The sequence below is a fragment of the Pteropus medius genome, unplaced genomic scaffold (genome assembly GCF_902729225.1).
Source record: "Pteropus medius unplaced genomic scaffold, Ma_sr-lr_union100, whole genome shotgun sequence".
Classification (NCBI taxonomy): domain Eukaryota; kingdom Metazoa; phylum Chordata; class Mammalia; order Chiroptera; family Pteropodidae; genus Pteropus; species Pteropus medius.
In genome coordinates, this window is record NW_024349803.1 from 18,783,758 (window position 1) to 18,808,046 (window position 24,289).

At 62.3% G+C, this 24,289-nt stretch overlaps 2 protein-coding genes across 8 annotated transcripts in view; one reads left to right on the forward strand and one right to left on the reverse strand.

Annotated features, from left to right (window-relative positions):
* ALS2CL (ALS2 C-terminal like) lies at nucleotides 1-21,664 on the reverse strand. 7 transcript variants are annotated; one of them, XM_039837564.1, is made up of 28 exons: nucleotides 21,570-21,664; nucleotides 18,863-18,937; nucleotides 18,149-18,277; nucleotides 17,757-17,882; nucleotides 16,797-16,995; nucleotides 16,341-16,406; nucleotides 15,715-15,880; nucleotides 15,199-15,330; nucleotides 14,392-14,511; nucleotides 12,837-12,895; nucleotides 12,633-12,699; nucleotides 11,968-12,164; nucleotides 10,875-10,940; nucleotides 10,305-10,403; nucleotides 10,041-10,202; nucleotides 9,367-9,478; nucleotides 8,188-8,265; nucleotides 7,240-7,370; nucleotides 5,963-6,136; nucleotides 5,751-5,847; nucleotides 5,408-5,565; nucleotides 4,785-4,853; nucleotides 3,772-3,945; nucleotides 2,652-2,694; nucleotides 1,780-1,841; nucleotides 1,509-1,658; nucleotides 1,137-1,233; nucleotides 1-739 (listed from the first exon to the last, which is right to left on the reverse strand). In XM_039837564.1, exons 4-28 carry the CDS (start codon nucleotides 17,857-17,859, stop codon nucleotides 665-667), a joined length of 2,856 nt encoding a protein of 951 aa, XP_039693498.1. In that variant the 5' UTR covers nucleotides 17,860-17,882; nucleotides 18,149-18,277; nucleotides 18,863-18,937; nucleotides 21,570-21,664; the 3' UTR covers nucleotides 1-664. The 7 variants fall into 7 exon arrangements, with proteins under 7 accessions (XP_039693498.1, XP_039693499.1, XP_039693496.1 ...); XM_039837565.1 differs by having other exon boundaries at nucleotides 600-739; nucleotides 16,797-16,989; XM_039837562.1 differs by lacking the exon at nucleotides 21,570-21,664 and adding an exon at nucleotides 21,096-21,536 and having other exon boundaries at nucleotides 600-739.
* Nucleotides 19,052-24,289, forward strand: part of TMIE (transmembrane inner ear) — a 16,342-nt gene continuing 11,104 nt past the window's right edge. The window contains exons 1-3 of the mRNA XM_039837566.1: nucleotides 19,052-19,399; nucleotides 19,921-20,038; nucleotides 22,349-22,486. The gene's annotated coding sequence lies outside the window, so the exon portion shown is untranslated. The remainder of the gene's footprint in view (nucleotides 19,400-19,920; nucleotides 20,039-22,348; nucleotides 22,487-24,289) is intronic.

Genomic DNA, 24,289 nt, shown 5'->3' on the forward strand with positions numbered 1-24,289 from the left:
CACGATGACCTGACTTGCTTTATTTAGCCCAGGGCGCAGTGGCAGGGGAGACCCGGCCACCGCAGAAACCCACCCTCTCCCCACGCTTCACCCCTGGAGCAGAGCTGGAACAAGGCAGGTCCCCAGGAGACCACTCATGGGAAAAAGGCCCAGGAGGCGCGTGGTCACTAGCAGCTTGGAGTCTCTGACTAGGAGCAGAGAGACGGAATGACAGTGACGTGAGCATTTCAGTCACAGCCCGACAGACCGAAGTCAGACTTCCGGGAGGACTTCAGCAAGACGGAAGGAAGGTCCTTTACAGACGACCTCGTCCACCATTTCACAGACGGCAACTCTGAGGCCCAGAGGGGCCCAATGACTTAGGAGCCAGACTCCGGCAAGGAGAAGCCGGGGGGTCCCCACCCCCGGCCTGCCTGCAGGAGGCGGTCATCTGAGACTGGCCCAGGGGAAGCGGGAGGAAACCACCAGGTCTGGAGCCACATCTGTCGCCCTCACCCTCATCCCAAGCTGGGCGGCAGCGACATCCTCCTGTGGGAAACTCAGCATTCATCTCCAAGAGCCGCCTCCGAGGGCCACGAGGGCCAGGCCGGGCCCGCTGGCCCCATGGGAACCCACGGCGGCCTCTCAGCTCTGTGGCTCTGCGGTCCGTCCAGGGGAGGCCGGGCTACCGGGGCTCCCTGGAGTCCCAGCGGCTGGGCAAGCGGTGCATGTCCTCCTTCTGGATGTGCTCGTAACAGGACTGGCGGGAGAGAGGTGGGGCTGAGGCCAGGTGCCTGCCCGCTCCCAGCCACCTGCTCAGGCTCCGGGGCCCAACACCAGGGCGTGCCCGCCTCCGGGGCCTGGTCCACTGTGTGTCCAACTCACCCCGCTGCCGCGCCCCCAGTCTACAGAGGAATGGAGCTTTCCCTCTCCAGGGGACACAGCCTGGAACACATCGTGGTCCTGGGGTCCCCAGGACTGAGGTGCACTGTGGCCACTCCACTATGGCCCCTTTTAACAAGGGCAGGGCCAGGGGCTCTGTGAGGACCCCTCCCACGGAGGCACGCGAGTCACGAATGTGAGTGAGCCCACCCCCACGACGGTGGCTGGGGCGGGGAAGGGGTCTGCCCAGAGACCAGGGAATTTCTGTCCCTCACCTCGAGGGCCGTGAGCAGGAAGTCGTAGAGGCCCCCTGTGTGGATGGGGTCCATCATGTCACGGATCAGATGGATCTCAGCTCCCAGGTGCTGGATGCTGGAGAATGAGCACCCGCCCCCCGTGAGAGGGAGGAGGGGCCCATCGGGGACAGGCACCAAGCCACCGGGGAAGGAGCCCTAGCCTGGGGGGCTGGACACCTGGGGTGTGGTCCCTTCTCTGCTTCTGGCACCCATGGGACCCGGGATGGGACCCGGGGTGGGACCCTGAGACCCTCTCATCCCTGGCCCTCAGCATCCCTGTCACACCAGGAAAAGCTGTGTCCATAAACCCTTATGCTCAAAGACTTCAGTCCTGGCCCAGAGGCAGCTCACCGGGCACGTGACACCACGTAGATGAGCAGTGGCAGCAGGTCATCCATGGGCAGCTTGTGCTCCTGGCCCAGCACCCGAGACACGGTGGCCTCGATCTCTCCGTACGTCTTCTCCAGCACCTCCAGCTTCTCCCGGGGGTCCACCGTGGTGCTGCGGCGGGGTGGCTGGCTCCAGATCAAGGTCCTCGGGCTCAGTCCCCACAGAGGGACCCAATGCTCCTGCCTCCCACCCCCACCTCCACCCCCACTCCCCACCCAGGGTGTGGACTCACATGACCTTCTGCAGACACTCGATAGCTGACAGGAAGCACTTGTCTGTCACAAGGGAGTGTCTCTGTACGGCAGAGGGAGCAGGCCAGGTGAGGCCACGGCCCCCAGCCCCGTTATGTCCTCCTCCCCATGGCTGGTGCTGGCCCTGAGCCCCTGGCACCCACCCCATCCCCATCACTGGCTTCAGCACCGCCGTGCCCGCAGGGTTGAGTGACCCAAGGCAAGTCACAGCTCCACTGCGAGCCTCAGTTCACTCTGCGAAGTGGGGGGAGGGTCGGCAGGAGGTTGGGAGGATCAGAACGGAGAAAGAAGATAATAATCATAAGCCAAGGGTCACCTGGTGCCACCCAGTTCCAGCCGCGCCTATGTCAACAGCCCTCGAACCCCCTGAAACGTGGGTTTCCAGTCCACTCCCCGAGTTTCTGACCCAGAGGCCTGGGGTGGGTCCAAGAACCTGCTTTCCTAACAGCTCCCCAAAGGCTGCTGATGCTGCTGGTCCGGCAAGCACCCTCTGAGACCACTGCCCAGCAAGTCGGGACCTGCCCACTCCCCCCGCCCCCAGGGGGGTACTGTCACAGATGAGGAAACTGAGGCACAGAGACTACATACTATGCCACGGTCACACAGCCAGTGAGAGGTGGGGCCTGTGTTTGAGCCGGGTCCCTGCGGGCCAGCAGCAACACCCTCACCCAGAGCTCAGAATAATGCGGAACCCGGCGTCTCCTCCCTGCCCCATCCCTGCCCCACAGGACCCTCCGCAGCCTCCGACCAGTGACAGGAGACAGAGGCTGCTTGCACGCCTGAGCAAATCTGGGGGCCCAGCTCAGGGCTCAGGCCTCTCCTCCCTGGGGCAAGTAAAGGGCCCACCTCTCACCTGATTGGTCGTCAGCTTGAGGTCCTTGAGCGGCCACAGGTGTCTGAAATTTTTAAAATGAGATGAGAGGCTTTGCCAAGAGGGGTCGGGGTCTGAGGTCAGAGGGCAAAGTTCCCCCCAGCAGGTTTGAGAGCAGGAAATGGGTCCGCACTGGCACCCCAGGGCCCGTGTGTGGAGCCCTAGCCAAGGGGAGGATGGGAGGGGGAGGGGGGTGCCTGAGAAGACAGCCTCCGTCTGGCCCCAAACAAGAGCGGGACTTGGCAGCAGGGGGCAGTATGGAGGACGGACACCTGGGAAGCTGTCGGCCACCCGGTCTCCAGGCAGTGACTGTCAGATGCAAGACATATTCACAATGGAAGGGGAAACAAGGTTTGGGGCGGGTGGGAAGCACCATCACCGTGTGACAAAGGAGAGCAGCTGAGGGAGGACAGAGCAGGCCCACGTCCCCGTCACGCACACTATCAATGGATCAGAAGGGGCGCGGAAGACAGAGGATGTTTTGGCAACCAAGGGTAGAAAGGGGGCCCCGAACTGCTCCGGTGCAGTCCTCAGTTTCCCCTCAGGGTCTCCCTTCCCCCTCTCTCAGTCCAAGACCCAGGAGCAAGTGACCTTGCCCCAGCCCCAGGGGTAGACACGGAGGCAGGCCTGGCCAAACTGGGCCACAGCCAGTATTCGAGGGCACACTCAAGACCCAAGCCAAGCCAGTGAGGGACTGCGGGGGCCCTGCTGGAGATGCTGGGGAGGAGACGCCAGCTCCCTGCGAAGGCAGTCGGGGACTCGCAGTCGGGGACTCGCAGTCGGGGACTCGCAGTCGGGGACTCGCAGTCAGGGACTGAGCTGGGAGAGCATAAACCTTGAGTGGCTGGTGCCATGTTCATCACTGCACAGGGGCGCCAGAGACAGATTAACAGAGAGGGAGAGAATTTGCTTCTCTGTCTCAGGCCATTGAGCACCTAGATCCAGCCACACCTGAATGCAGCCACACCAGCAGAACCCTGGGACGCCACAGGTACACGGCCACCTAACGCCTCCCTTCTTTTGCTAGGGACAATCTGAGCTGACTATCTATAGCCTGTGCTGCACAAGAGGTCTGGAGCACGAGGCATGGGGGGAGGCTTACTTCTGCACATCCAAGAACTCAAGCAGCTTGGTGTCGGGGAAGAGGCTCAGGTTGGTGATGCCCTGGCTGTAGAAGCTGTCCTCCCTCTCGTGGAGAAGCAGGTAGAGAGTGAAGAGCTCCGAGTAGAAGCTGGGCAGCATGAGGGGCAGCACCAATCCGTGTACCTGCAGGTCCCTGTGAGGACAGGCCGGGGTCAGCAGGGTGGGGTCTGGGGTGGGATCGCTACTTGGGTTGCCCCTCAACAAGCCCATATTGCTCCTTGTCCCACAACGGTACCCTGCCTCCAGCCTTCCTCGTTCCCTAGAAAACCCTGTTCAAGTCTGCTCTCGGTCAGTTGCTCAGGTGGAGCGGGATTTTGATCCCCATTTGACTGACAGCAAAACCAGGGCCCGGGATGGACAAGTGACTGGCAGCGAAGCCCTCAGCGGCCCATCCAGGCTGGTCCAGTCCCGCCTCCTGGTTCTCCGTGCTTCCTAGGACTCCAGGGGGACGCTCTCCCCAAGGTCTAAGCCCATTCCCCACACCTCCTACAGCGCAGTGCCAGAAAGGCCTCTCTGCTCAGCGTCTTGAGGCCTGGAATCCGGAGGCACATTGTAAGGTGTGATTGGAGGGGGCCAAGGGAGACAGATTTAATGACCTGCGTGATCCTGTGTGACCTCAGGCTCAGTGCCTGGCAGGCCTCAGTTTTCCCATGTGTCCCTAGGGAGAAGGAGGGCAGCCCGGGCGGCTGCATACAGAGAGACAAGGCTGGGCTAGCACGTTCAGAACAGAGACATTTGGTGCATTGACCCCTCCCAGGATGCTTGTGGAACAGAGGTCATGGGTCATTCTGGTCCTTGAATGGTCAATGTACAAAGCTCGGTCAATGGCGAGAACTCTCAACGCTTTCCCCAGAAGCGCCCCATTCCCTGAGGGAGGCCCCAGGCGCAAAGGTGTGAGGCCTCCCTGGACCTGAGCCCGGCTGCCCTGGGGGAGAGGACCCCTCAGGCCCCCTGGGGGCCTGGGGCGGCTACCTTGTCTCTGTGTCTTCCTCTGCCTCCGGGGCCTGGCCCTTGCGCTGTAAGGCAACCTGCAGCAGACCCCTGCAAAGCAACGAGAGGGTCGGCGTGGCTGCCACCTCCTACAGACCAGAGCTCCTAGCCCCATCCCCAAGGGCAGATGGCTCCGCCTCCCAGAACCTGGAGCACGAGATGCACAGTGCAGCTTCCCGAACCTCCGTGCTTAGGACTTTGGGAGGACAGGATGCCAGCCCGAGACCTGGAACCCCGCAGGGGGCACTGCAGTGGCCAGGGCCCTATCTGTAACGACCGATGGGGTCACAGGTCAGCCGGAACTGGAGATGGGGCCTGAGTCCAGGGCCAGGCTCGGCCTGCAGTAGGGCCAGAGATCCCCTGGGGTCAGGGGTCAGTCCAGGGCCCGGTCGGGCCTTGCCATCAGTTACTCTCCCCGCACCCGACGCCTTTGCCCACCAGCTGCACATTCGCCAACCCACCCTCTGGTTCTCTCTCCATCCAGACCTGAGGGAGAGGCGCCATTCCTGCCCGGGGTCCCAGGCAGTGCTGACACTTGGAAAGGGCAGAGCCCACCCCCCTGGGGTCACAGGGCAGTAGCTGTCCACGTGTGCCACCAAGCTCACCTGTAGGCGGCCCAGAGCTCCTGCGCGTGCTGCTTCACCTCCTCCCGGGCCAGCCCCTGCAGATGCTTGTTGGCCCCAGTGCCCGCGTAAGTGGCCTGGAAGGTCAGCATCAGCGTCCGGAGCAGCTTTCCCAGGGGGTGCAGAGAGCTGCTCAGAGCCTGGCCAGTGCGTAGGCAACAAAGAGATGTTCAGGGTCCGGGGCAGGACCCCCAAGACCGCGCCCATTTCACAGATGGGAGCACTGCGGCCCTCTGGGACGGGGCCCGAGGGCCTGTCCCCTCCGGTCAGCACCAGGGGACGTGAAGTCCCCTCGCCGCAGGCTTCTCCCCTCGAGGGCCCTCACCTTCCTGAGGCACTGCTGCAGGGCCTCGGGCTCCCGGTGCTGCAGGAGCTCCTCCAGGACGTCGTCCATTCTGCCCACACCATCGTCCGGCTGGGTCCTGGGGCACCGCACACACACATCTCTCACCCACGCCCGGGCCCAGGCCCGCCCCCTCCAGGAAGCCTTTTGGATGTCCCCATGGGTGCGCAGGTACACGCCCACCTGGGCCTCACCTCTCACAGCACAGGTACTCCTGGGACTTGCGAAGCTCCTTCGAGCTCTGCACGTGGAAGCCCAGCAGGGCCTCCTGCAGGTCCCCGGGACAGCCAGCACGCACGAAGTCCCGGAAGGGGCCGTAGACACCCTGCCAGCGGCTCTCCACGGGGAAGGCGCCCAGGCCCAGCTGCCTGCAACAGAGGCGGTGGAGGGCAGGGAGTAGAAGCAAAGCTGTGGTGGGCAGGACCCTGTCCAGGCTCCTGGAGAGGTGGGGATAGCCAGCCTGGCCCGGAGTCGGGCCCAGGAAGGGTGGATGGACTGGAGATACAGATGGATCTGCCTCAAACGCTCCAGGAGAAAGGAGAGGCTGAGTAAGGACAGAGTCTACTGCTCGGTGGAGAAGAGAGACAGGGCCACACAGAGAAAGAAAGATCTGGAGAGCTGGAGGCCCAGTCCAGAGAACGGGGTCTTGTCCTAAGAGAGACCAGGGCCCGGAAGTCCAGGATCCCCTGCCATAAGGTCCCACCACACCTGTTCCTTCCTGAGCTTGATCCTGCCTTGGCCAACAGGCCCGAGGGTCTGGCTGTGTGAACATCTAATGCAGCACTGCCCTTCCGCCACGCTCACAGATTTCCCTACACCTGCACCCCAGCCGGGCTAGGTCATGCCCCTGAGGTTTGCTATCCATGCTCAGCTCCTACCGTCAGAGAGAAGCACACAGGGACAATGGGTCAAGAAGTCAACTGTATCCACTCCCCACATCTAAAATGCTGGCTGACACCCCGTTGGAACCACCACACACTTAGATGCCCCCGTCAGTGCAAAACCACGTCTTCCTCTTCCACTTAGTAAGTTTCCTTCTTCACCTCGGCTACCGGGGAACTCATGCTAGGATAATGGTCAATCATAACTATTAGCAGGCCTATCTGCACCTCCTTTTCTTTTAAGCTCAACTCACACTTTTATTTTCTATTTTATTCTTGTTTGTTTATTTTATAAGCTGTCTTTTACCCTTCCTATTAAAAAAGCAGGGTCTAAACAAAGCCTACATGTAATGTTTTTCTACAGTTTTGTGGCACGTGGAGTTATCAACACACAGCCCTTGATTCCAAGAGTGTCTGACTTGGGGGCTGTGTGCCCCGGGCTCCTTGAACTCTCCCAAGAGCTAAGAGGTACAGAGAAGCCCCTCTGATAAGACCTGAGACCCTGGAAGCACAGACACACACAGACCACCTCCCACCGCCACTGCCCCAGATGGGCTCCGGAAGGCCAGGCCACACGGTGAGGCTCTTACCTCTTGCAGGTACTGCTTGGGTCAGGCGGGAGGGCAGCCGTGTCCAGCACGCCCTGAGTATGCAGGCCTCTCCCCACTCCATTGCCAAAGATGCCCTCCAGGATGAAGCCGTTGGGGAAGGTGACTTTGCCCTGGGAGCCAGGAGAGAGAGGCAGGGATGTCTGTGTACTGTCTGTCTGTCCAGCTGCCCTTGCATCCAATCATGACAGGCCTCGCGTGGTCCATTCCAGGTCATAGAGGCTAGGGACTGGTGGGTGGCCTTCCCACCATCCATTCAATCTTCCCCAGCCTGAGGGACTCATAACCCTCCACCCCTGCAGGAGCCCCCCCACCAAGAGCTGGAGACAGAGAGAGAGAGAAGGGACTCGCAGCTCAGAGCGGGGAGAACCACCACTCTGGGGCCGGGGTGGGCAAGTCCATAGGTCAGCAGAGGCCTGGGGAGGGCGTGGGGCACCGCTGGCCCTCGGGAGGGGCGATCCTTTGCTGCGTGGGGCTGTCCCATTCCTAATGCTCCTGGTCTCCACCCACCAGATGCTACGGTGGCCTCCAGTCATTACAAAACCAAAACAGCACCCACATTTCCAAAAGCCCCAGCAAGGACACCACTGCCTTCTGCTAGGTCAGCTCGGGCAGGAAAGACCGTCACTCCGGCGGCACCTGCCCGAGGCACTGATGGTGGCGCTGGAGGGGGCAGACACTCCGGAAGGCCCCCAGCACCCGCCACACCCATCGCAAGCACGCCCCTCCCCTCTCGACTCCCACCAGGATCAAATCACACCCCCACCGCAGGGAAGGGTCCCTGCGCCCACCCCTGGCTGCGTGGAGATGGGGAGGTCCTCCCCTCCCTTCTGCACCCACTGCCCACACCCTCAGCCTGGGCCCTGGGAGGCGGGTGCAGGCTCCAGCCCTGGCCTCGGCAGAGAGTGGAGCAGGCTCGGTGTCCCTCACCTTCCCCACGAGGGCCAGGTCCCTGGTGAAGGTGCCCTCGTACAAGGAGTCATCTTCAGAGAGGAGGGTCCCTGGGCCCTAGGGAAGGGAGCCAGGGACAGGAGGAGAAGACGGGGTGGGGAGGAAATGGTAGGAAAGGAGGGAGTAGGCATTAATTCACAGGGAGCAGGGTCCTGAGTCCCGTCGCACCTCCCAGGACTGTGGCTGGTGGGATGCCAGCCCGGCCCGCTGCGCACCGAGCGTGAGCCCCAGGGACCTCATCCCCGAGTCACCCTGGGGCCTGGCTCCTCCTCCCCGGGGACCTCTCTCAGGAAGCCCCTTGGGGGACCCTCCCTTCGCTCCGATGGCTCTGGAAGTTCTGCACATGTCCTGAACCATCTCCCCCTCCCTGTCGCGGACCCCGGGGCTGACCCCGGGGCTGGGGACTGGAGAACCGATCAGGCACTCTTGCTGCACTGGCTGCCAGGAAGCTCAGAGCCAAACAGGATACAATTTCTGTTCCACTTATTTCTGAATCTAGTTTATTGCTCATTCCTGTCTTTTCTTCTTCCTTTGACCTTTTCCACAACAAAGCATAGCATAAATAAACAAACGAACCAGAATAACAACAACAGCCATGAGGCTAGAGCCCTACTATGCGCCAAGCCCCTGGCAGGGTAGGGTGAGGCAGGAGGCGACTGCTGGGTGCCCGGGCTCAGGAGACCCGGGTTTGAGTCTCAACACTGCCACTCATTAGAACGTGACACTGGGCAAGTTACCTGACCTCTCTAAGCCGTGCATTTCTCATTCATACAGTAGGGACAATGACATGACCCGCAGGGCTACTGGGAGGATCCCACAAGATCATGCGTCCAGGGCTAGGCACCCAGAGGTCCGTAACCGCAGCTGCAGAGGCTGCTGGCAGCACCCTCACCACGCACGCCACTCCTGCTAGTTCACTAGTCTTTATGATAAGTAGTTAATCTGAGTTGCTGAGGGGGAACTTGGCCAAGGCCAGAGTAGGTGGGTGGCAGAACTGAATCTCTGCCCAGGTGTGGCTGCCTCCGGCACTTAGGAACTCAGCTTCCCACCCACCCACCCCTGACCAGAGCAGGGGGCCCTCCAGAGCCGGGGGCTCCAGAATGCAGCCCCGGTACAAGGAGATGGCGGCTCAGGACACACGCAGGTCACCCCACTCACCACCATCTTGTCCGCCTGGAAGGTCCCCTGGTAGCAGACTCCTGCCTGGGTGACCATGACCCCTGGGCCATGGCGCTGGTCGGCCTGCCACATGCCAATGTAGCGCTCACCCCTGGGAGAGGAGGGGGTGGCCAGAGTTGGATCGGAATTGTTCTCATGAGCCTGTGTGCTTTGCTGGCATGGCAGGGGGTGGCAGGTAAGACATGACAACTCAGACATGAAGCAGGTGAGGTCGGGTGCCCCAAGAGAGTGGGAGATGGAGGGAGACGACCTGGGTAAGGGCACCCTGGCAGTCTTCCTGGGGGAGGTGGCAGAAAGGGCAGATGTGAGGGTGTTCAGTGGTTAGAAGGCTGGAGGGGTGCCCGGGCGTCACGGCAGGGGTGAGGTCAGAGGAACAGGCTGGGCTCCGGTGCTTCGTCTGACAGCCCAGAGGGCCTCAGATGGCCCCACGGGGGAGTCAGGACCTCCTCCCAGAAAGCAGGAGGAGGCACCAGAATGGGGAGGCCCCTGCGGTCATGGAGGCCAGACCCCCTCGTCCTGAGCCTAGCGACAACCGCGGGGATGCGGGGCAGTGAGGGACTTCAGAGAGAATCTGCGGGACAGACAGAGCACACTCACTGACACGGGGCACACACACTGCGAGGCGGTCCTGGGGGTGGCCGGGAAGCACTCACCTCTCGCCGTCCTCCCCGATGCCGTAGCCGCTTCGCTGGCCCCTCTCCCAGTGGCCCGTGTACTTGCAGTGCTGAGGGGCCTGCGGGGTGCTCTCGAGGACCCCAAACCCATGCCGCAGGCCCGCCTGGAAGTAGCCTTTGTACACCTCGTCATTGCCGTACCTGGACAGGGTGACCGGCGGCTGGCCCTGCCTCCCAGAGCTTGGCCAAGGGGACGTGCCCTGCCCACGAGCCCATCCCACCATCAGGCCAAGGGTCACTTACTCACAGATGCCGTAGCCACACATGCTGCCTTCCTGCCAGTGGCACTTGTAACAGTCAAACTTGTCCTCGGAGGCCTGGGGCACCAGGCGGATGCCAAAGCTGTCAGCGGGGGTGGGTGGGGAGGGACATCAGCTCCGTCACCGCTGCCTGGACCCCGGACCGGCCGCCGTACCCCCTCCATGCCACCAGGGGCGTCCCTGCCTCCAGGGGCCTTCCCAGACGACGGGGGACTCTCAGACGCTCGGACCCCGTCTTCTTTCCAGGCCCCTCCATCCTGCCCCCACGCCTCCTGGGAGCGCCTTCTGGCTCTGGACCACGCCCTCCACGGCCCGCCCCTGCTCGGGCCCTGGGTAAGGGCACCCTGGCAGTCTTCCTGGGGGAGGTGGCACCCTGGCAGTCTTCCTGGGGGAGGCGGCCCCCTTTTGTACAATGAGGGGAGCTGGACCAGATGGCCTCTAAAGTTCCTATTCAAGGTTTGGGAATTTAGGATGAGGCCAGCCCAGTGACCTTGACAGGGACGAAAACCACTCTCCTGCCCCCCACACATCCCCACGTTAGCCCCAGCCTCACCCGTGCTCTAGGCCCTGGCAGAAATTCCCCACGTGATTCCGCCCGTCTGGCCACCTCAGGGTCCCCCTGGAACACAATCAAGGTCCACGGGCATCAGGCACACCAGACCCATCCCTCCACATGCACATGACCCCCAGCCTCAGACTCTCTCTCCCAGTGGCCTGAGTCCCCTTGGACTGGCCTCTCTGCCCCGCCCAGCCCTGTCCTCTGAGCTCAATGACCCCAGCACTCCCAGCCCTGTTGAGTGTGCCCCGCAGCCTCGAGGGGCACACTCAACTACACCCGGGAGGGAGAATTCTGGAAACATCCAGGTTTCCTTTTCCCTTTGACCTATAGGAAACTCAGAGCCAAATGCTAGTCAGTGGGGTTTCTACCATCCTCCTCTGCTCGTCTGACACGCATCGTTTTTTTCGATCTTTTAGTTCCTAAGCTTTGTCCAGCCCTCTCTGGAAGTATCAGGGTATCGGAACTAGCAGACGCGCTCGGGAGTGTGACCTCAGCGAGTCCCTTCTGCCTTCTGGGCCCTAATTTCCCCGGCTGTAGCACAGGGAGGGGCTTCTTCAAAAGCCGACCTGCCCGTGGCGTCAGGTGGGCCTGCCACTGCGGCCAGGCTCCCCCTACGACCGGCCCAAGGCCTGGGGCGAGTCATGCCAGTCTCGGGCCTCAGCTTCTGCACCTATAAAACAGGTGACCCCACTGCCCCAGAGCATTCGTGTGAGGACTGACGAAGACAGGACGTCTGCAAACCGTGTCCACCACAGCTACACAATGCCACGCAGACACGAGGATTATGTCGCCACCTCCTGAGAACAGAGGGTGACTACAGGCCCTGCAGGCCAGCACCCCTCTCCCCCCCACTGCCCCCGACGTCTGCCCACACCCCCGCATCACCATCACCAAGACTTTATTTGCCACAGACCTGCTATGGCCAGGTCCTGTCCAAGAGGACTCAAGAGAGACTCTGGGGGACAAACAGAATGGACCGACTGACCATAGGAAGTAACCGCCTTTGGCTCGTGCCCCATGGGGGTCCTGTCTGCCCCCTTAGACTCCCGGGGGAGCCCCGCCTTGCCAGATCCAGAGCCCCACTCACTTGCCATGGGGCCTGCCCTGGCACCATTCGCCCTCGTAGGTGGCCTGGCAGAGCCGGCCCTCGGCCAGGAAGGTATATGCCATGGAGCGGCAGGTGGGGGGCTGGGAGGGCTCCGGGCCCGCCCCCAGCACCGGGAAGTCCTTGTTCCCACGCAGGGCCTGGCACACGGCCTGGGTAACCTTCCACTTCCAGACCGCCTGGGAGGAACAGGGAAATCACAAGACAGGTCATTGCTGCCGGAGGCGGCCCCCCTAGGAAGCCTTCTGGGTGGCTCCAGTATGACAGTCTCTACGCCCCCGCCCCCACCCTGCTCTGTCACGTGGAGAAATCTCTAGCTGCTCCCTACTGCTCCCTGGGGCCCTCCATCCTGACCTGAGGCCCTTGTCTGCAGTTTCAGGGCCTGCCCAGAGGGGAGAGGCAAACCACCTGGCAGCGAGCAACATAGGCCCCAATGCTGTCTTCACAGAGAAAAATACCTACTCTCCATGGCATTCTGATGCCTGACCCCAGGCTGACCCCCGACACACTCTGACCAAGACGCCAGAGGCCCGACACACTCATGGAGCCTCCGGGGTTATGTACTTGTGCCCTTCCCTTCCCTTTGGTCACCTTCTCTCACTCCTCTGCACCCCCTTCCCCCCGATTCATAGTTCACCCACACTCACCTGGCCCTTCGGGTCCTTGAAGCAAAAAGAAAACTCTTCCTCGGGCGTGAAGAGGTGAAACGTGCACCTAGACAGGTGGAGGAGACAAGCAGGCCCCAGCCATGTCCAGGAGGGTGTTGGGGAGGGCCCAAGTCAGAGCCCTGGGGTGCAGGTTTCATGGGGTACAGGGGGAAGGCTGGGTTGTCACTGGAGGAGGCTGCTCACCCGTCCTGCTCAGGATCCACCCATACCAGCTTCAGATCAAAGGTGTGAACACTGTGGCCCTGGAAGAAGATAAGGCACAGGTGTCATCCAGAGCCCAGAGCAGACACTCACCTAGTCTTCTGGCCCAGCCTTGCCCCGAGCACCAGCCTGCACATGACACCCCTGGTGTCCCCAGGCTGCTCAGTCCAGCATGCCCAGCGCTGAATCCCTCAGCACCCCCGCCTGCTCCCCATCTCCAGGCAGGTCCTCTAGCTCCCTTCCCACTCAAGGGCCTGGCCAGGAACCTGGGATCAGCCTCCCCCGGCCCCCAATCCTGCTCCATCACGGCCAGTAGAATGGTCTTCTGGAAATGCAGCTCAGACCCCATCAGCCCCTGCGAGAAGCTTGTCTAAGGCTCCTGCTGCCTGGGGTGGGTGGAGACTCCACTGCTGGGTCCACCACCTGAGACCACGCAGACCGCTCCCAGCTCACGTGTCCCCACCCGTCACCCCCTCCACACCACAGCGCCACGGCCACTCCACACTCGCACCTTCTCGAGCTTGCCCCGAATCTCGAGAAGGTGTGAGCTGATGTGCCTTCTACCCAAAATACCAGCCCTGCTCTGACAGCCAGACCGAACGTCCTTTCCTCCGGGAGATTTTGTGGAGTGACCTCCCGCCTGGCCCGGGAGGGCTGGTCACTGCCCCACTGCCACGGGAGCGGGCGCCAGGCCCGGGGCTGCAGGGAGGAGGAGTGTGCCAGACCCAGACCACAGAGAAGAGGACGGACAAAGGTGCGGAGTCAGGAAAGGGCTCGGCGCCTTTAAGGGGCAGCATCTCTCCGGTGCCCCTGGAGCAGAGTGCGACGTCCCGAGTGGAGGGGAGCTCAAACTGATCGGAACAGACGCCAGAACTAGGCTCAGGGGACACAAGTTTGGGGGGGTGCAAGCGACACCCCAGCCCGGCCTCAGCCTCCCTGCTTCCAGGGGAGCTCCAGACTGACACTGCGGGGGACAGAGAAGACAGTGCTGTGGCTGTCACCGGACCATGTGAGTTCACAGGGACGAAGCACAGTCATGGTTACTAGCCATGCGACAATCCCAAACCCAGGCCTGGCTCCCTCCTGACTTGTGTGTGCCGAGAGCCACCTCTGCCGCTCGGCACTCTTCTCTAGAAGCTGGCAGGTGCCCTGAATGTTCATGCAGCCCTCCTCAGCCGCCGAGGGCCACTCACGACCTCTCCAATCTGAGGAGAACTCAGAGTGTCCAGCTTCCGCTGAAGGACGAACTCACTCACAATTACCCCGTTTTCCGAATGAGGAACACGAGGTGAAGGCGCGAGCCAGGAGGCCGGCCGGGAAGGGCTGAGGCTGGGACCCCCCTGGGGGAGCCTCTCCCTGCCACCCCTGCTTTTGCAGAACCACGACGCCGGCCACCCGCCCCGGCCCCCCGCCTTTCTACCTTCACCCTCCCACCAGCCCCAGTGTACCCCACCTGTCTGCTTCTTCCCTGCTCCTTTCTCAACCACCCCCTGACCCCCGCGGTGGCCCCCAGACCTCCGGTCAGCCCCATTCTAACCTGCAAAAGGACAAGGACATCATCGAAGAGCAGCACACGCTCTGCCCGCAGCGGGGTGACCGTCACGGGTATGTCCTGGCTGTCTTGCAAGAGTCGGCGAGTGGGGGTGCAGAGTGCGTCCTGGCGAGACGATGAGGGAGGCACGGGGCTCAGGCACCCCTGTCCTGGCTGCTGCCAGCCGCTCCACTGCCTGCCTCCGCCCCGGATGCCCACTGATCCGAGCATCTCCTGGAGACCCCCAGGTCAGTGATGGACATTGATGGACAGTGATGGGGCTCCGAGGTCTGGAGGGTCATTCCCAGCCACTCGCAGCAGGGCAGCACGACTTCTCTGGAAGCATCACTGTGTCCTGCCCAACCCACCTCAAGCCGCAGCCCCAGCCAAGCTCCCACCAACTCTCACCCAGGGTTCTGCAGTGCCCGCCTCTCTCCGGCAATTCTCGTCCTCCTGACCTGTTCTGATTCTCTACCCTGGGTTCCAAGCCTGTCACACGCTCTCAGGGCACAGGGGACTGTCCCCTCTGCAGGGGCAGTATGTGCCACAGTGGGCAGGGACGTGGGATGCAGTTGTTTGGTGACATCCCGAGAGAGGGTCAGTTCTGCAGATCGCTCCTCCCCAGAGCCAGCTCATGGCCTGTCCCACGAGGTGCTCAGCAAATGGGTGAGGATGGCTGGACAAAGGAGCCTCACAGCCACCTGGTTCAGCCACCCCCCTGCTTCCGGGTGGGGAAACTGAGGCACGGAGAGTACAACAAGCAGCTCTAGTGACCCAGCAGCCCCCTGACAGCCCCTCAGGCCTCGAACTCACCCTTTGCCGGCTGCTCAGGGCGTGCCAGAGGGCCTGCGTGGCCACGGCCTGGTCCAGCTCCTGCCTCATGAAGGACTGCAGGTCCCCGAAGAGGGCGGCTGCGTGCACCACCAGCTCCCGAGCGGGGTGATGCTGCGGGGCACAGAGCAGCCAGGTCGGGAGGCTCATCAGAGCTCCCCGCAGCCTGCAGGGCCGCCTGGCCCCGGCCTGGGTCTCAGCTGAAGTTTTCCCTTCCTCCCTGCCAGCTCCGCCTCCGGGGAGCGGCCAGCATGAAGGTGCTTCTCGGGGAGTCAGGACCATCCCGTGACTCCCCCAGCTGGGCCTGTGTCCTCACACCCCTATATGATTCCACGTCTGCTCTCTGGGTGTCTGCCGGCTCCGTCGGGGCAGGGCCAAGTACCTCAGACACTCCAGGGCAAAAATATGCCCCTTCGAACCCCCCCAGAACAGGGCCGTGTCCCCCAAGCCTGGCCCAGTCCTTCTCAAACCAGGGCTCCTGAGCCGCAGCCCACCTACCTCCCCGATGCTGTCCCCAAGGCTCAGCAGGAGGAGCACATACTGCTGCACGTGATGGGTGAGCGGCTGGCGGAGGGCCTGGACCAGCGCGGTGCCCACCGAGCCCTCGGAGCTCACGCCCCACAGCAGCTGCCGCAGCGCCTTCCGCTGGCCCCGCCAGTACTCGCTGGGTGGAGGGAAGGCCACGTGTCACCTTCGCTCTCCCCTCCTCCAACCTCACACCCACCACCATCGCCCCACCCCCCGGCCCTGGCCGATGCCCCAGGTCCAAGCACCGGTCCCAGACCCCACGCCTCTCCCCCAGCAGGTGAATGCAGAGTCTGAGTGCCCCTCTTGGAGATTCAGTAGCAGTACCTGGTGTTTCAAGGGATCGGTGGCCACAACCGTCCACGCTGAGTGGGAGTATCCCCTTTCCCACCCTAGGGTCACCCTGCCTAGCGGATACTTGGAGTCTGCTCACTAGGCTTCCCTCCCTCTCTTCCAGTGAAGACCAGCGAGGAGTTGTCAGAGCCAGGAGTGCTCGGGATGAGTCACGGGCCGTGACACTCGCTGCTCTGGGACGGGCTTCCCCGGCCCTCCCTCGCAGACCCCGCCGCCCAGAGGGCCCGCCGCAGGCCCGTGCTCACCTCCTCTTCTTTGCCGTCTTCTGAAAGGCCTGCACCGCCACGCAGCTCGTGTAGGACTTGATGTACCTGCAGGCAGCACAAGGACACCCTGTAGGCCCAGCCCCCTCCTCCAGACCCAAGCCCCTGCCCTTCCGGGGTCCCCAGACCCCACTCACTGAGTGGCTGCAGCCCTGAGGGCCTAGGCAGTAGCCTGGCTCTAGGCTTTGGTGACCTCAACCCCTGACTGACCCGATGAGACAATTCTGGCTCACGAATTCTTCCCTGGGAGGCCCCAAGTCTCAGGCCTGGGGTGTCTGAGCCCACACCAGGCTAATGCCCAAGGCCACTGAGGCTGACCCTAGGGGAGCCCCACTCCAGGCTCAACCCAAACCTCTGCCCAAGACCTGGCCCGGGTGAGCCCTGGTGCCTGGGGAACCCTGACGCCAGGCCGAGCCCCAGGCCCCCTCACTGTCTTACTCCACGGAGACCTGCAGGACACCCTCGGCACCGCGCAGCAGCAGCAGAGACTCTAGGCCCACAGCGTCCGGGTGGCGCAGCCTCTCGCGCAGTGAATGCAGACTTTCCTCCGTCACCTCCCAGAGCTGCTGGGAGCACCTGTGCAGCTGCTGCAGGAGCTGCAGACACTCTCTGCCCCGGGGGTCCGACGGCTCTGGGGCTGGGGCAGGAAGCACAACCATACCGTGAGGGGCACGGAGGGACCCTGATGGTCACCTAGGCGCCAGCAGCACCCCACAGCCCTGGAGCTGCTGCCAGGGCCCTACATCCCTGGGGTCCTTGGGCCAAGACTGGGAGCTGATGTGCCCCCTTGAGCTCAGCAGGGGAGAGGCAGGCAGAGTGGTGAGCAGCACCCCGAGGCGTGAACACGGGCACCTATTCCCCTCCTCCTTAAACAGGGACAGCACCGATGACCTAGGGGCACCAAGTATACTAATGCCCCCCTGAGTCTCGGCTTCCTCAGACCCAGAATGTGGGACCCAGAGGGTCCTGCAGTCTCCGCCATTCACGGATGCATGGCCAGAGCCCCCAAGAGGAAGGCACCTGCCCCGGGTCACTTTGCAAGTGAGACCCAAGATGGAAGTAACACCCAGGCATCCTGCCTTCTGGTGGTGCCCTGGGGAAGCTCAAGATGAGAATTCAGCCAGAGAATCCCGCCTGAGCCCTGGGAGAAGTAGAAGCTCGTCTTTATGCACAGCCAGGTCTGGGCTAGGACAGGGTTCGTGGCCTGGCTGCTCAGGGTCCCTCTGAGAAAGGAGCAGTCAGCATCAGGAGGCCAGGACCCCAGATGCCGACACCAAGTGTCAGCGCTTACATTTGAGGGTAAGAAAGCTGTAGCTCAGATTGCCCAACAAGGTAAAACTCCTGTCCCTGGACAGCTCCTTTGTCCCCCATCCTTCCCAGTGGAGAACCGAGGCTCACCAGCCGCGAGCAGGGGCTGGAGGACGAGGCTGTTGATTCGGGCGAGGGTGGCCGAGAAGACCTCCTCCAGCCGAAGCAGGGCCGACTCCTCAGGGCTGCACATGGCCAGTGTGCCAGCCGGAGGGCCTGTGAACGGGGCACAGATTAGAGTGAGACAAAGCTGGGGGACCAGGGTCAGTGCCCGTCCTCTCAGGCGTGTGCCAGAAGCAAGGTCCATGACTCCCGCACACATCAGAATTGAGCAAGGAGCCCAGGTCGCCTCAAAGGGAAGTTCTCAGACACTGGCCACTGACCCCTGCCCCACTCCCCGCCTGGGCCCAGCTGAAGCTGAGGGGAGCCTGAAGGAGCGGGAGACAGGGCTCGGAACTGCCAAGAGAAGCATCCCTTTTTACCCCAAAAGGCAGAGAGTCCTCAGGCCCAGTTCTGGTCCACTGTCGACTGCTGGGCTCATACAGCCGCCATGGCTCCCAAGGGTTCAGAGTGACATCTCGTGGTGCGCCAGCCCCCTCTCCGCTGGGTCTCTGGAAACAAGGACATGCCGTCAGGGGAGCCCAGCCGTTCTCAAGGCCAAGGCTCAGGTTTCTGTCACCCAGTAGGGCTGGGGGACTGAGGGAGTTTCAGCAGAAGCCACAAAGGCTGGGCAAGAAACAAAAAGGCAGAGAGAAGGCCTGCAGCCAAGGGCAGAGGCTCGCAGTTGGGAGGGCCCAGGCTCTGCTAAGGGGTCGACAGAGGAGCCATGGAGGACCTCAGGGCAAGGGAGCGGTGTCAGTCAGACTTGGGGAGATGGACTTGCGACAGCTACAGAGGAGATGGTGCCAAGTAGTAAAAGGGTGAGGTCAGTGTGAGTGGGACCCTCCATGCGCCCTCCCGCCAGGCCAACCTGCTGGATGGGTCTCGTTCAAGAAGTGGGGCCGTAGGGGTGGGCAGGTGGGCTTGGCTTTTGGAATTCCTTGTAGGGACCCTCCAAGCAGGCAGCGACCACCTGAGAAGGTGGCCTCCTGCCTGGAGGGAGGAGCTGCAAGGACCTGGGCTCAAACCCACCCCACAGCCAGGCTGCAGCCTCCAAGCGGTCACAGCCCTCTTCCGCTAGACCGTGGCGCCCTCACCTGACAAAGAAGGTCATCTGCCCAGACTCTGCCTCTCCCTGGCGATGATACTCCGAGGCTCTCAAGTTAGCTGACCTGGGTGAGGTGGGAGACATCATCGAGGCAGCCAGTGATGGGCAGGCGACAGAGGCAGACCCAAGAGGAAAGGGGTGTCATCCCTCCCCACCCTGGGAGCCTACGACTCCCAGGGCACTGGCTCTGGGGCCGAGTGGAGCAGATGCCTCAGAACTCTGGCCAAGGGCCCAGGGCCAGGCCCAGGCATTCCGCCCCACCTTTCCTGCTGCTGCTGCTTCAGGAGGGCGAGGCCTTGGGAGGGAGCGGCAGGAAGGGGAAGAGGCTGGTCTGCAGCTGCAGCCGGCTCCCCATGACTGGCCTGCAGTAGCCCCAGCCCCTGGGGGAAGGAGGCAGGTTGTTCCAGGTCAGCCCAGGCAGACCAGCAGAGCGCGGCCAGGGGTCGGGGGTACAGCAAGTGTGGCCTGGCGCACCCGACCCTCACCCATATCTCCAGAAACTGACAGAATGGAAAGGCCCTTTAAGGTAAGCTTTCCATCCTCAGCGGGCAGGCAGTTGGGGTCTGAGCTGAGAGGTGAAGGCTATGGCTAAAGGCAAAGCAGGGAGGGTGTGGCCAGGATGGGAGGTACAGGCCAGGAACCAGCTTGGAGTAAGCCAGGGACCCACAGTAAATAACACTGCTGGGAGGCCTTGAGCACCAGTACCCCTCACACTCATGGGGCCAAGCGGCCCCGCCCACATCAACACCACACGCAGGGCACAGAGCTCTCTGCCCCTCTCCCCCATGGGCTGGCAGTGCTCCCCTACCCTGGAGCTTAGCCCCCCTATGCAGCCGTTCAGCCCTCACCGTGCCCCAGCTTATCTACAGCCCTGCTCCCCTCTGGGTCTCGATCACCTCCTCTATGAAATGGGGGTCCGACTAGCTCGGAACTTTTCAAACATCTCCGTCCTCCCTAAAAAGGATAAATCGGTGGAGAGGAGCGGCTCTGGGTTCGGGGACCTGGTGCCCAGCCTCTCTCACCTCTCAGCAGCCTGGGGCCCCGCAGGGCGTCTTACATACCTGGCTTGCAGATACTACTCCAGGGCCCTTCCAGGTCTGTGGCCCCCCCAAAAATCTCTCACCCTGGGAAACTGAGTCATGCTGTCTACAGGAAAGGCCAGAAGGTAAGCACGGCTGGTGGGCTGGGTGGGTGTGGAGGCTGCAGTTAAGGGGGGGGGGGGGGGCCTGGTCTGGTGGCCCCAGGTTAGGGAGTTTTGGGCTTCATCCTGGAGGTGATGAGGAGGCTGTGAGGGCAGGGGTGCGGCCAGCTGTGAGTATACGTGAGCGTGTGTTCGCAGAGGAAGAAGGGGAAGAGGAGGTGCTGAACCTTAATATGAGAGGGACCCAGTAGGAGTCCTCTCCTCTCTCACCTGGTCTCACCCGACTCGCCTCTCTCCGGTCAAGGGCATGGCCTCTTCACCCACTCTCTCTATCCAGTTCTAAGGTTCCCCAGTGGTAGGCTGCACATGCTGTATGTATGTATGGGGGTCCTGAGGCCCAGGAAGGCCCAGGAGAGCCCAGAGACAGCACCCGCAGAGCATGTACAGGAATCAGACCCGGGTCCCGGACTCCCAGTCCCACCAGGCTCACCTGAGCTAGGTGATTCGGAGAAGCTAGGTGACTCACCTGAGGGCACACAGCAAGCTACTGGCAGGGCCCAGCCTCCTACCTCCTCAGGCAGCCTTAAGGTTCACCGTGGGCTGGAGTGAGCCCAGAATTGGCCAGTCTTGGCGTGCCCAGGTGAGTCAGCTGCCTGTCCCTGTGTCGGTCTAACCAGCGGCCAGACCTGCTCCCTCCTCTGAGTTCCTGGCCTCTGTCCACGCTGGGTCCGTCTCCAGCAGGGTCACTACGAAGGCCTCCCCTGCCTCCTCCAAGGCCTGGCCCCTCCGGCCCCTCAGCCACACCCTGTTAAGGCACCCATTCTGGTATTTCCTGGTCTGGACATGCAAGGAAGTTCTACTTGCTGTGGAGAATTTTTCTGGGTGGCTCTGCAGTCCCCTCGATCAAGCAGCAAGCCCAGTGGTAGATAGAGAGAGGGGCTGCCCAAGGGAGCGGCGTGGAACTGTCACAGCTGACCCCTCAGTCTCCACCTGGGCCTGTCCCCCAGCACTCCTCCTCTGCCCCTCCATGGCTCGAGCTTCTTGTCCCTAGAGGCTCCCCCTGACCTCTCTAGACGCATACCTCACAACTTCCTTCCTTCTCCCAGCCCAGACACACGTAATCACTGGAGTTTCCCAAACATGGGCTCCTTTTCCAGCCAATAGGCACTTGCCCATGCCGTTCTCACTGCAAGCAACCCAGCCGGCGTCACCTCCTCCGGGCAGTCTCTCGGGCTGAGTAAGGGCCCACGGCCCTAGCACCGCGGCTCAGGCCAAGTCCCAGCGCACTGCGTTCCTGTCGCGCCCGACCCCGGGCGGGGGGCTGTTCCTGAGGCGCCCCTAAACCCGAGCCAGACGGGTGCCCACGGGGCAGGGAGGATGAAGCTGAACCCCGCCGGGACAAACTCGGACGGCCCAGGTGCGAGTGCCGCCAGGAGCCATAGACGGACGGCGATGCGCGGGCCAGAGGGGGCGCGGAGGCGAAGGCCCCGCCAGCGGCGGGGAGAGCGCAGAGGAGGAGCCGGCGCGAAGACGCGCAGCTCCACCCCGCCCTTACCTGTGCGGTGGGGCGCCGGACGCCAGGAGAGCCCTGCGGGGGTGCGCTCGCCGCAGCCAGCACGCGGCCCCGACTGGCCAGCCGCGCGCCCCGCCCCTCCGCGCCCCGCCCCGCCCCTAGCCCCGCCCCTAGCCCCGCCCCGCCGCGCCGCGCCCCTGGGTGTTATTCACCCAGGCTGGAGCAAGGGGCCGGCGGGGGAGCAGGTGGAAGGCGGCGTCCGTCTGCCCCGCGCCCGAGGTCTCCCTCTGGTTTCCTCCAGGTCCGAAGGCTCCTGGGACCCAACGAGGGGAGAAGGGAGGAGCCGCGGAGGCGGGGGAACCTGACCCTTCGGTCCTGACCAACACAGACACACTCACGCCCGGGCTCTCCTCGCGTCCCGGAGTGCTGGGTGGCTGGGTGGGTTGGTTTGTGAAACCCGTAGAGTGGGTAAACCGAGGCTGCCCTCCCCTTGCCCCTTGGGCCGGGCGTCCATGGCCAGCCGCCACTCCTGTCTGTGTGACCTTGGGGAAGTCCCCCTCCCCCCACTCCTGGGTCTCAGTATAGAGCGTGAAGCCAGCGGTTGTCTGCTCCAGGGCCTGTGACCTTGGAAAGGGAATCCTAAGCCTAGTCGCGAGGACCTCCCGGGAGGGGGAGGGACCATGGTTCACGCTTGGAACAAAGGAGCCCGCTGTCTGCCACCGGGTTTTCCTCTGGCCACTAGTCTAGTTCCCCATCACTTCCTGTGGCACACAGTTTCCAGGGGATGACTGGTGTCATTGAGCTGCCTCTGCCCCTTTCAGGGCTGAGGACACTGAGGTGAAGAAGGCTCCATCCAAACAGTAGAAGAACAGAGAGGCCCACCAACCCCTTACTCAAGTCTGAGGCCGAGGGAGGCATGTCCTATCCCGCCCGGCGGAATAGAGATCCCCGTGGAGCGGGTACGTGGTGGGTTCCAGGGGTTCCTTCGTGGATGAGAGGGGTCTCGGCTGGTCTGTGGGTCCCCTGGTACATGGGGTAGGCAGGCAAGGGGATCTTTGGGGCTAGAGAGGAAGGGCCAAGAGCTGAGGAGGGGCCCTGGAGAGAGCAAGGATGTCCAGGAACATATGATGTCACCACGTGTGACAAAAGGGGTAGGTGGGGCAGGGCCGTAAGCAAGGGAGGATCTGATCTTGTGCTGGATGGCGCTGGGCCAGCCGTTCCCCTCTCTGGGCCTCAGTTTTCTCATCTGTATCTGTAGCTGAGGGAAGTGCTGCCTGGGTTCACGCAGGAAGGGAAGGGCCCCCTTGGCTTCCTCCCCAGAGTCCAGCCTTCCTGTCCAGCCACATCTAGGGAAATTGGAAAGCCAGGGGCCTGTCCTCCCTCACCCACTCCCCACTCGCTGGGCGACCTCACGGGCACTGCCAAATCCAGTTTTATTATCTGCCAAATGGGGCAAGACCTGCCCAGCCTCTCTCTCAGTTCGTCCTTGGCTTGTGGCCAGGTAACCTGTAGTGCCCTGGGTAGAACAGCCTCCACGGGGTCCACCTGCCCTTGGCCACCTACAATACAACCAAAAGCCCTTGCCCAACCCCACTTGTCCGCCCCACTCCCACAGCCCCTGCTCACATATACACACATATACGATTCCACAGTCACAGAAATGTGGTAGCATGTGCATCCACTTGTGCCACACAGACCTTTCTACTATTGAGCTCACTGGCAGGGCCTCTGTGGCAGCTTGCAGAACTCAGGTGGCAGCTTCGCTCATGAGCACATGTGTGCAGACCACGTGCCCATCCACACGCATACAGACTTATACGCTGCTCCATGGAACGCACACTGAGGCACCCAGACGCACGAAGAAGCAAGTGCAAAGTGCATGTGCACTCGTGTACACAAGTGCCTCGAGACACAAGCACATGCATATGCACACACAGGTATCACCCAGGCCCTGCCCAGCCACAGAACTATTTTGGGCTGGGCCCAGGGCCAACAAGGTCAGTGACTGCCAGCTCCCAGCAGGCCCCAGCCGCTGTCTCACAGGCCTAGGCTGCCCAGCCCCCACCCCAGGCCAGACTAAGTCCATGCTACACCAGATCCCAGCCTGATTCCGTGACTGGGAGACCCCTGCTCCCTACCCCCTGCTTCCCTAGAGCTGAACCTCGAGCCCTGAGATTTTAGGCTCCAGAAGACAATTCTCCACCGTGTCCCCTCGCCACTGCCAACTGACTCTGCTCATGGCTTCCAACCCAGAGTTCCTGGGAGCGGGACTGGGTCCCTACAGGAAACTCACAGGAGCTAAAAATAGTGCACAAGCGACAAACAGGATCTTACAGGCCAGCATTCGTGACACCATGCATGGAGGGGACATTGTCTTCCAGGGGAGCCAGGCTAGGGAACCTGAGGTCCACACCGGATAGGCCCCACTGGAGGTGGGGTGCAGGGGGATACAGAGACCTCATAAGAAGTAGAAACAGTCCTGGACAGTGGACAGAGCCCTGGGTTAGGGACTGAAGACTGAGTTTGAGGCTCCAGTTCCTGAGTGCCCTTAGGCAGGGCAGGACAGACACAACCTCTCTCTGGGATTCAGTCTTTCATGAGTATACAGAGGAGAGGAAGAAAAGGATGGATAAGACTTCAGCTTTCAGGGTTTCCCTCTCCCCATGGTGTTTAAATTGGAGAATTGAACAGGCATCGTTGGGTTTTTACATGGTGTAATGTCACACTGCCTTTAGCAACAACAACGATAATCATAGTGACTA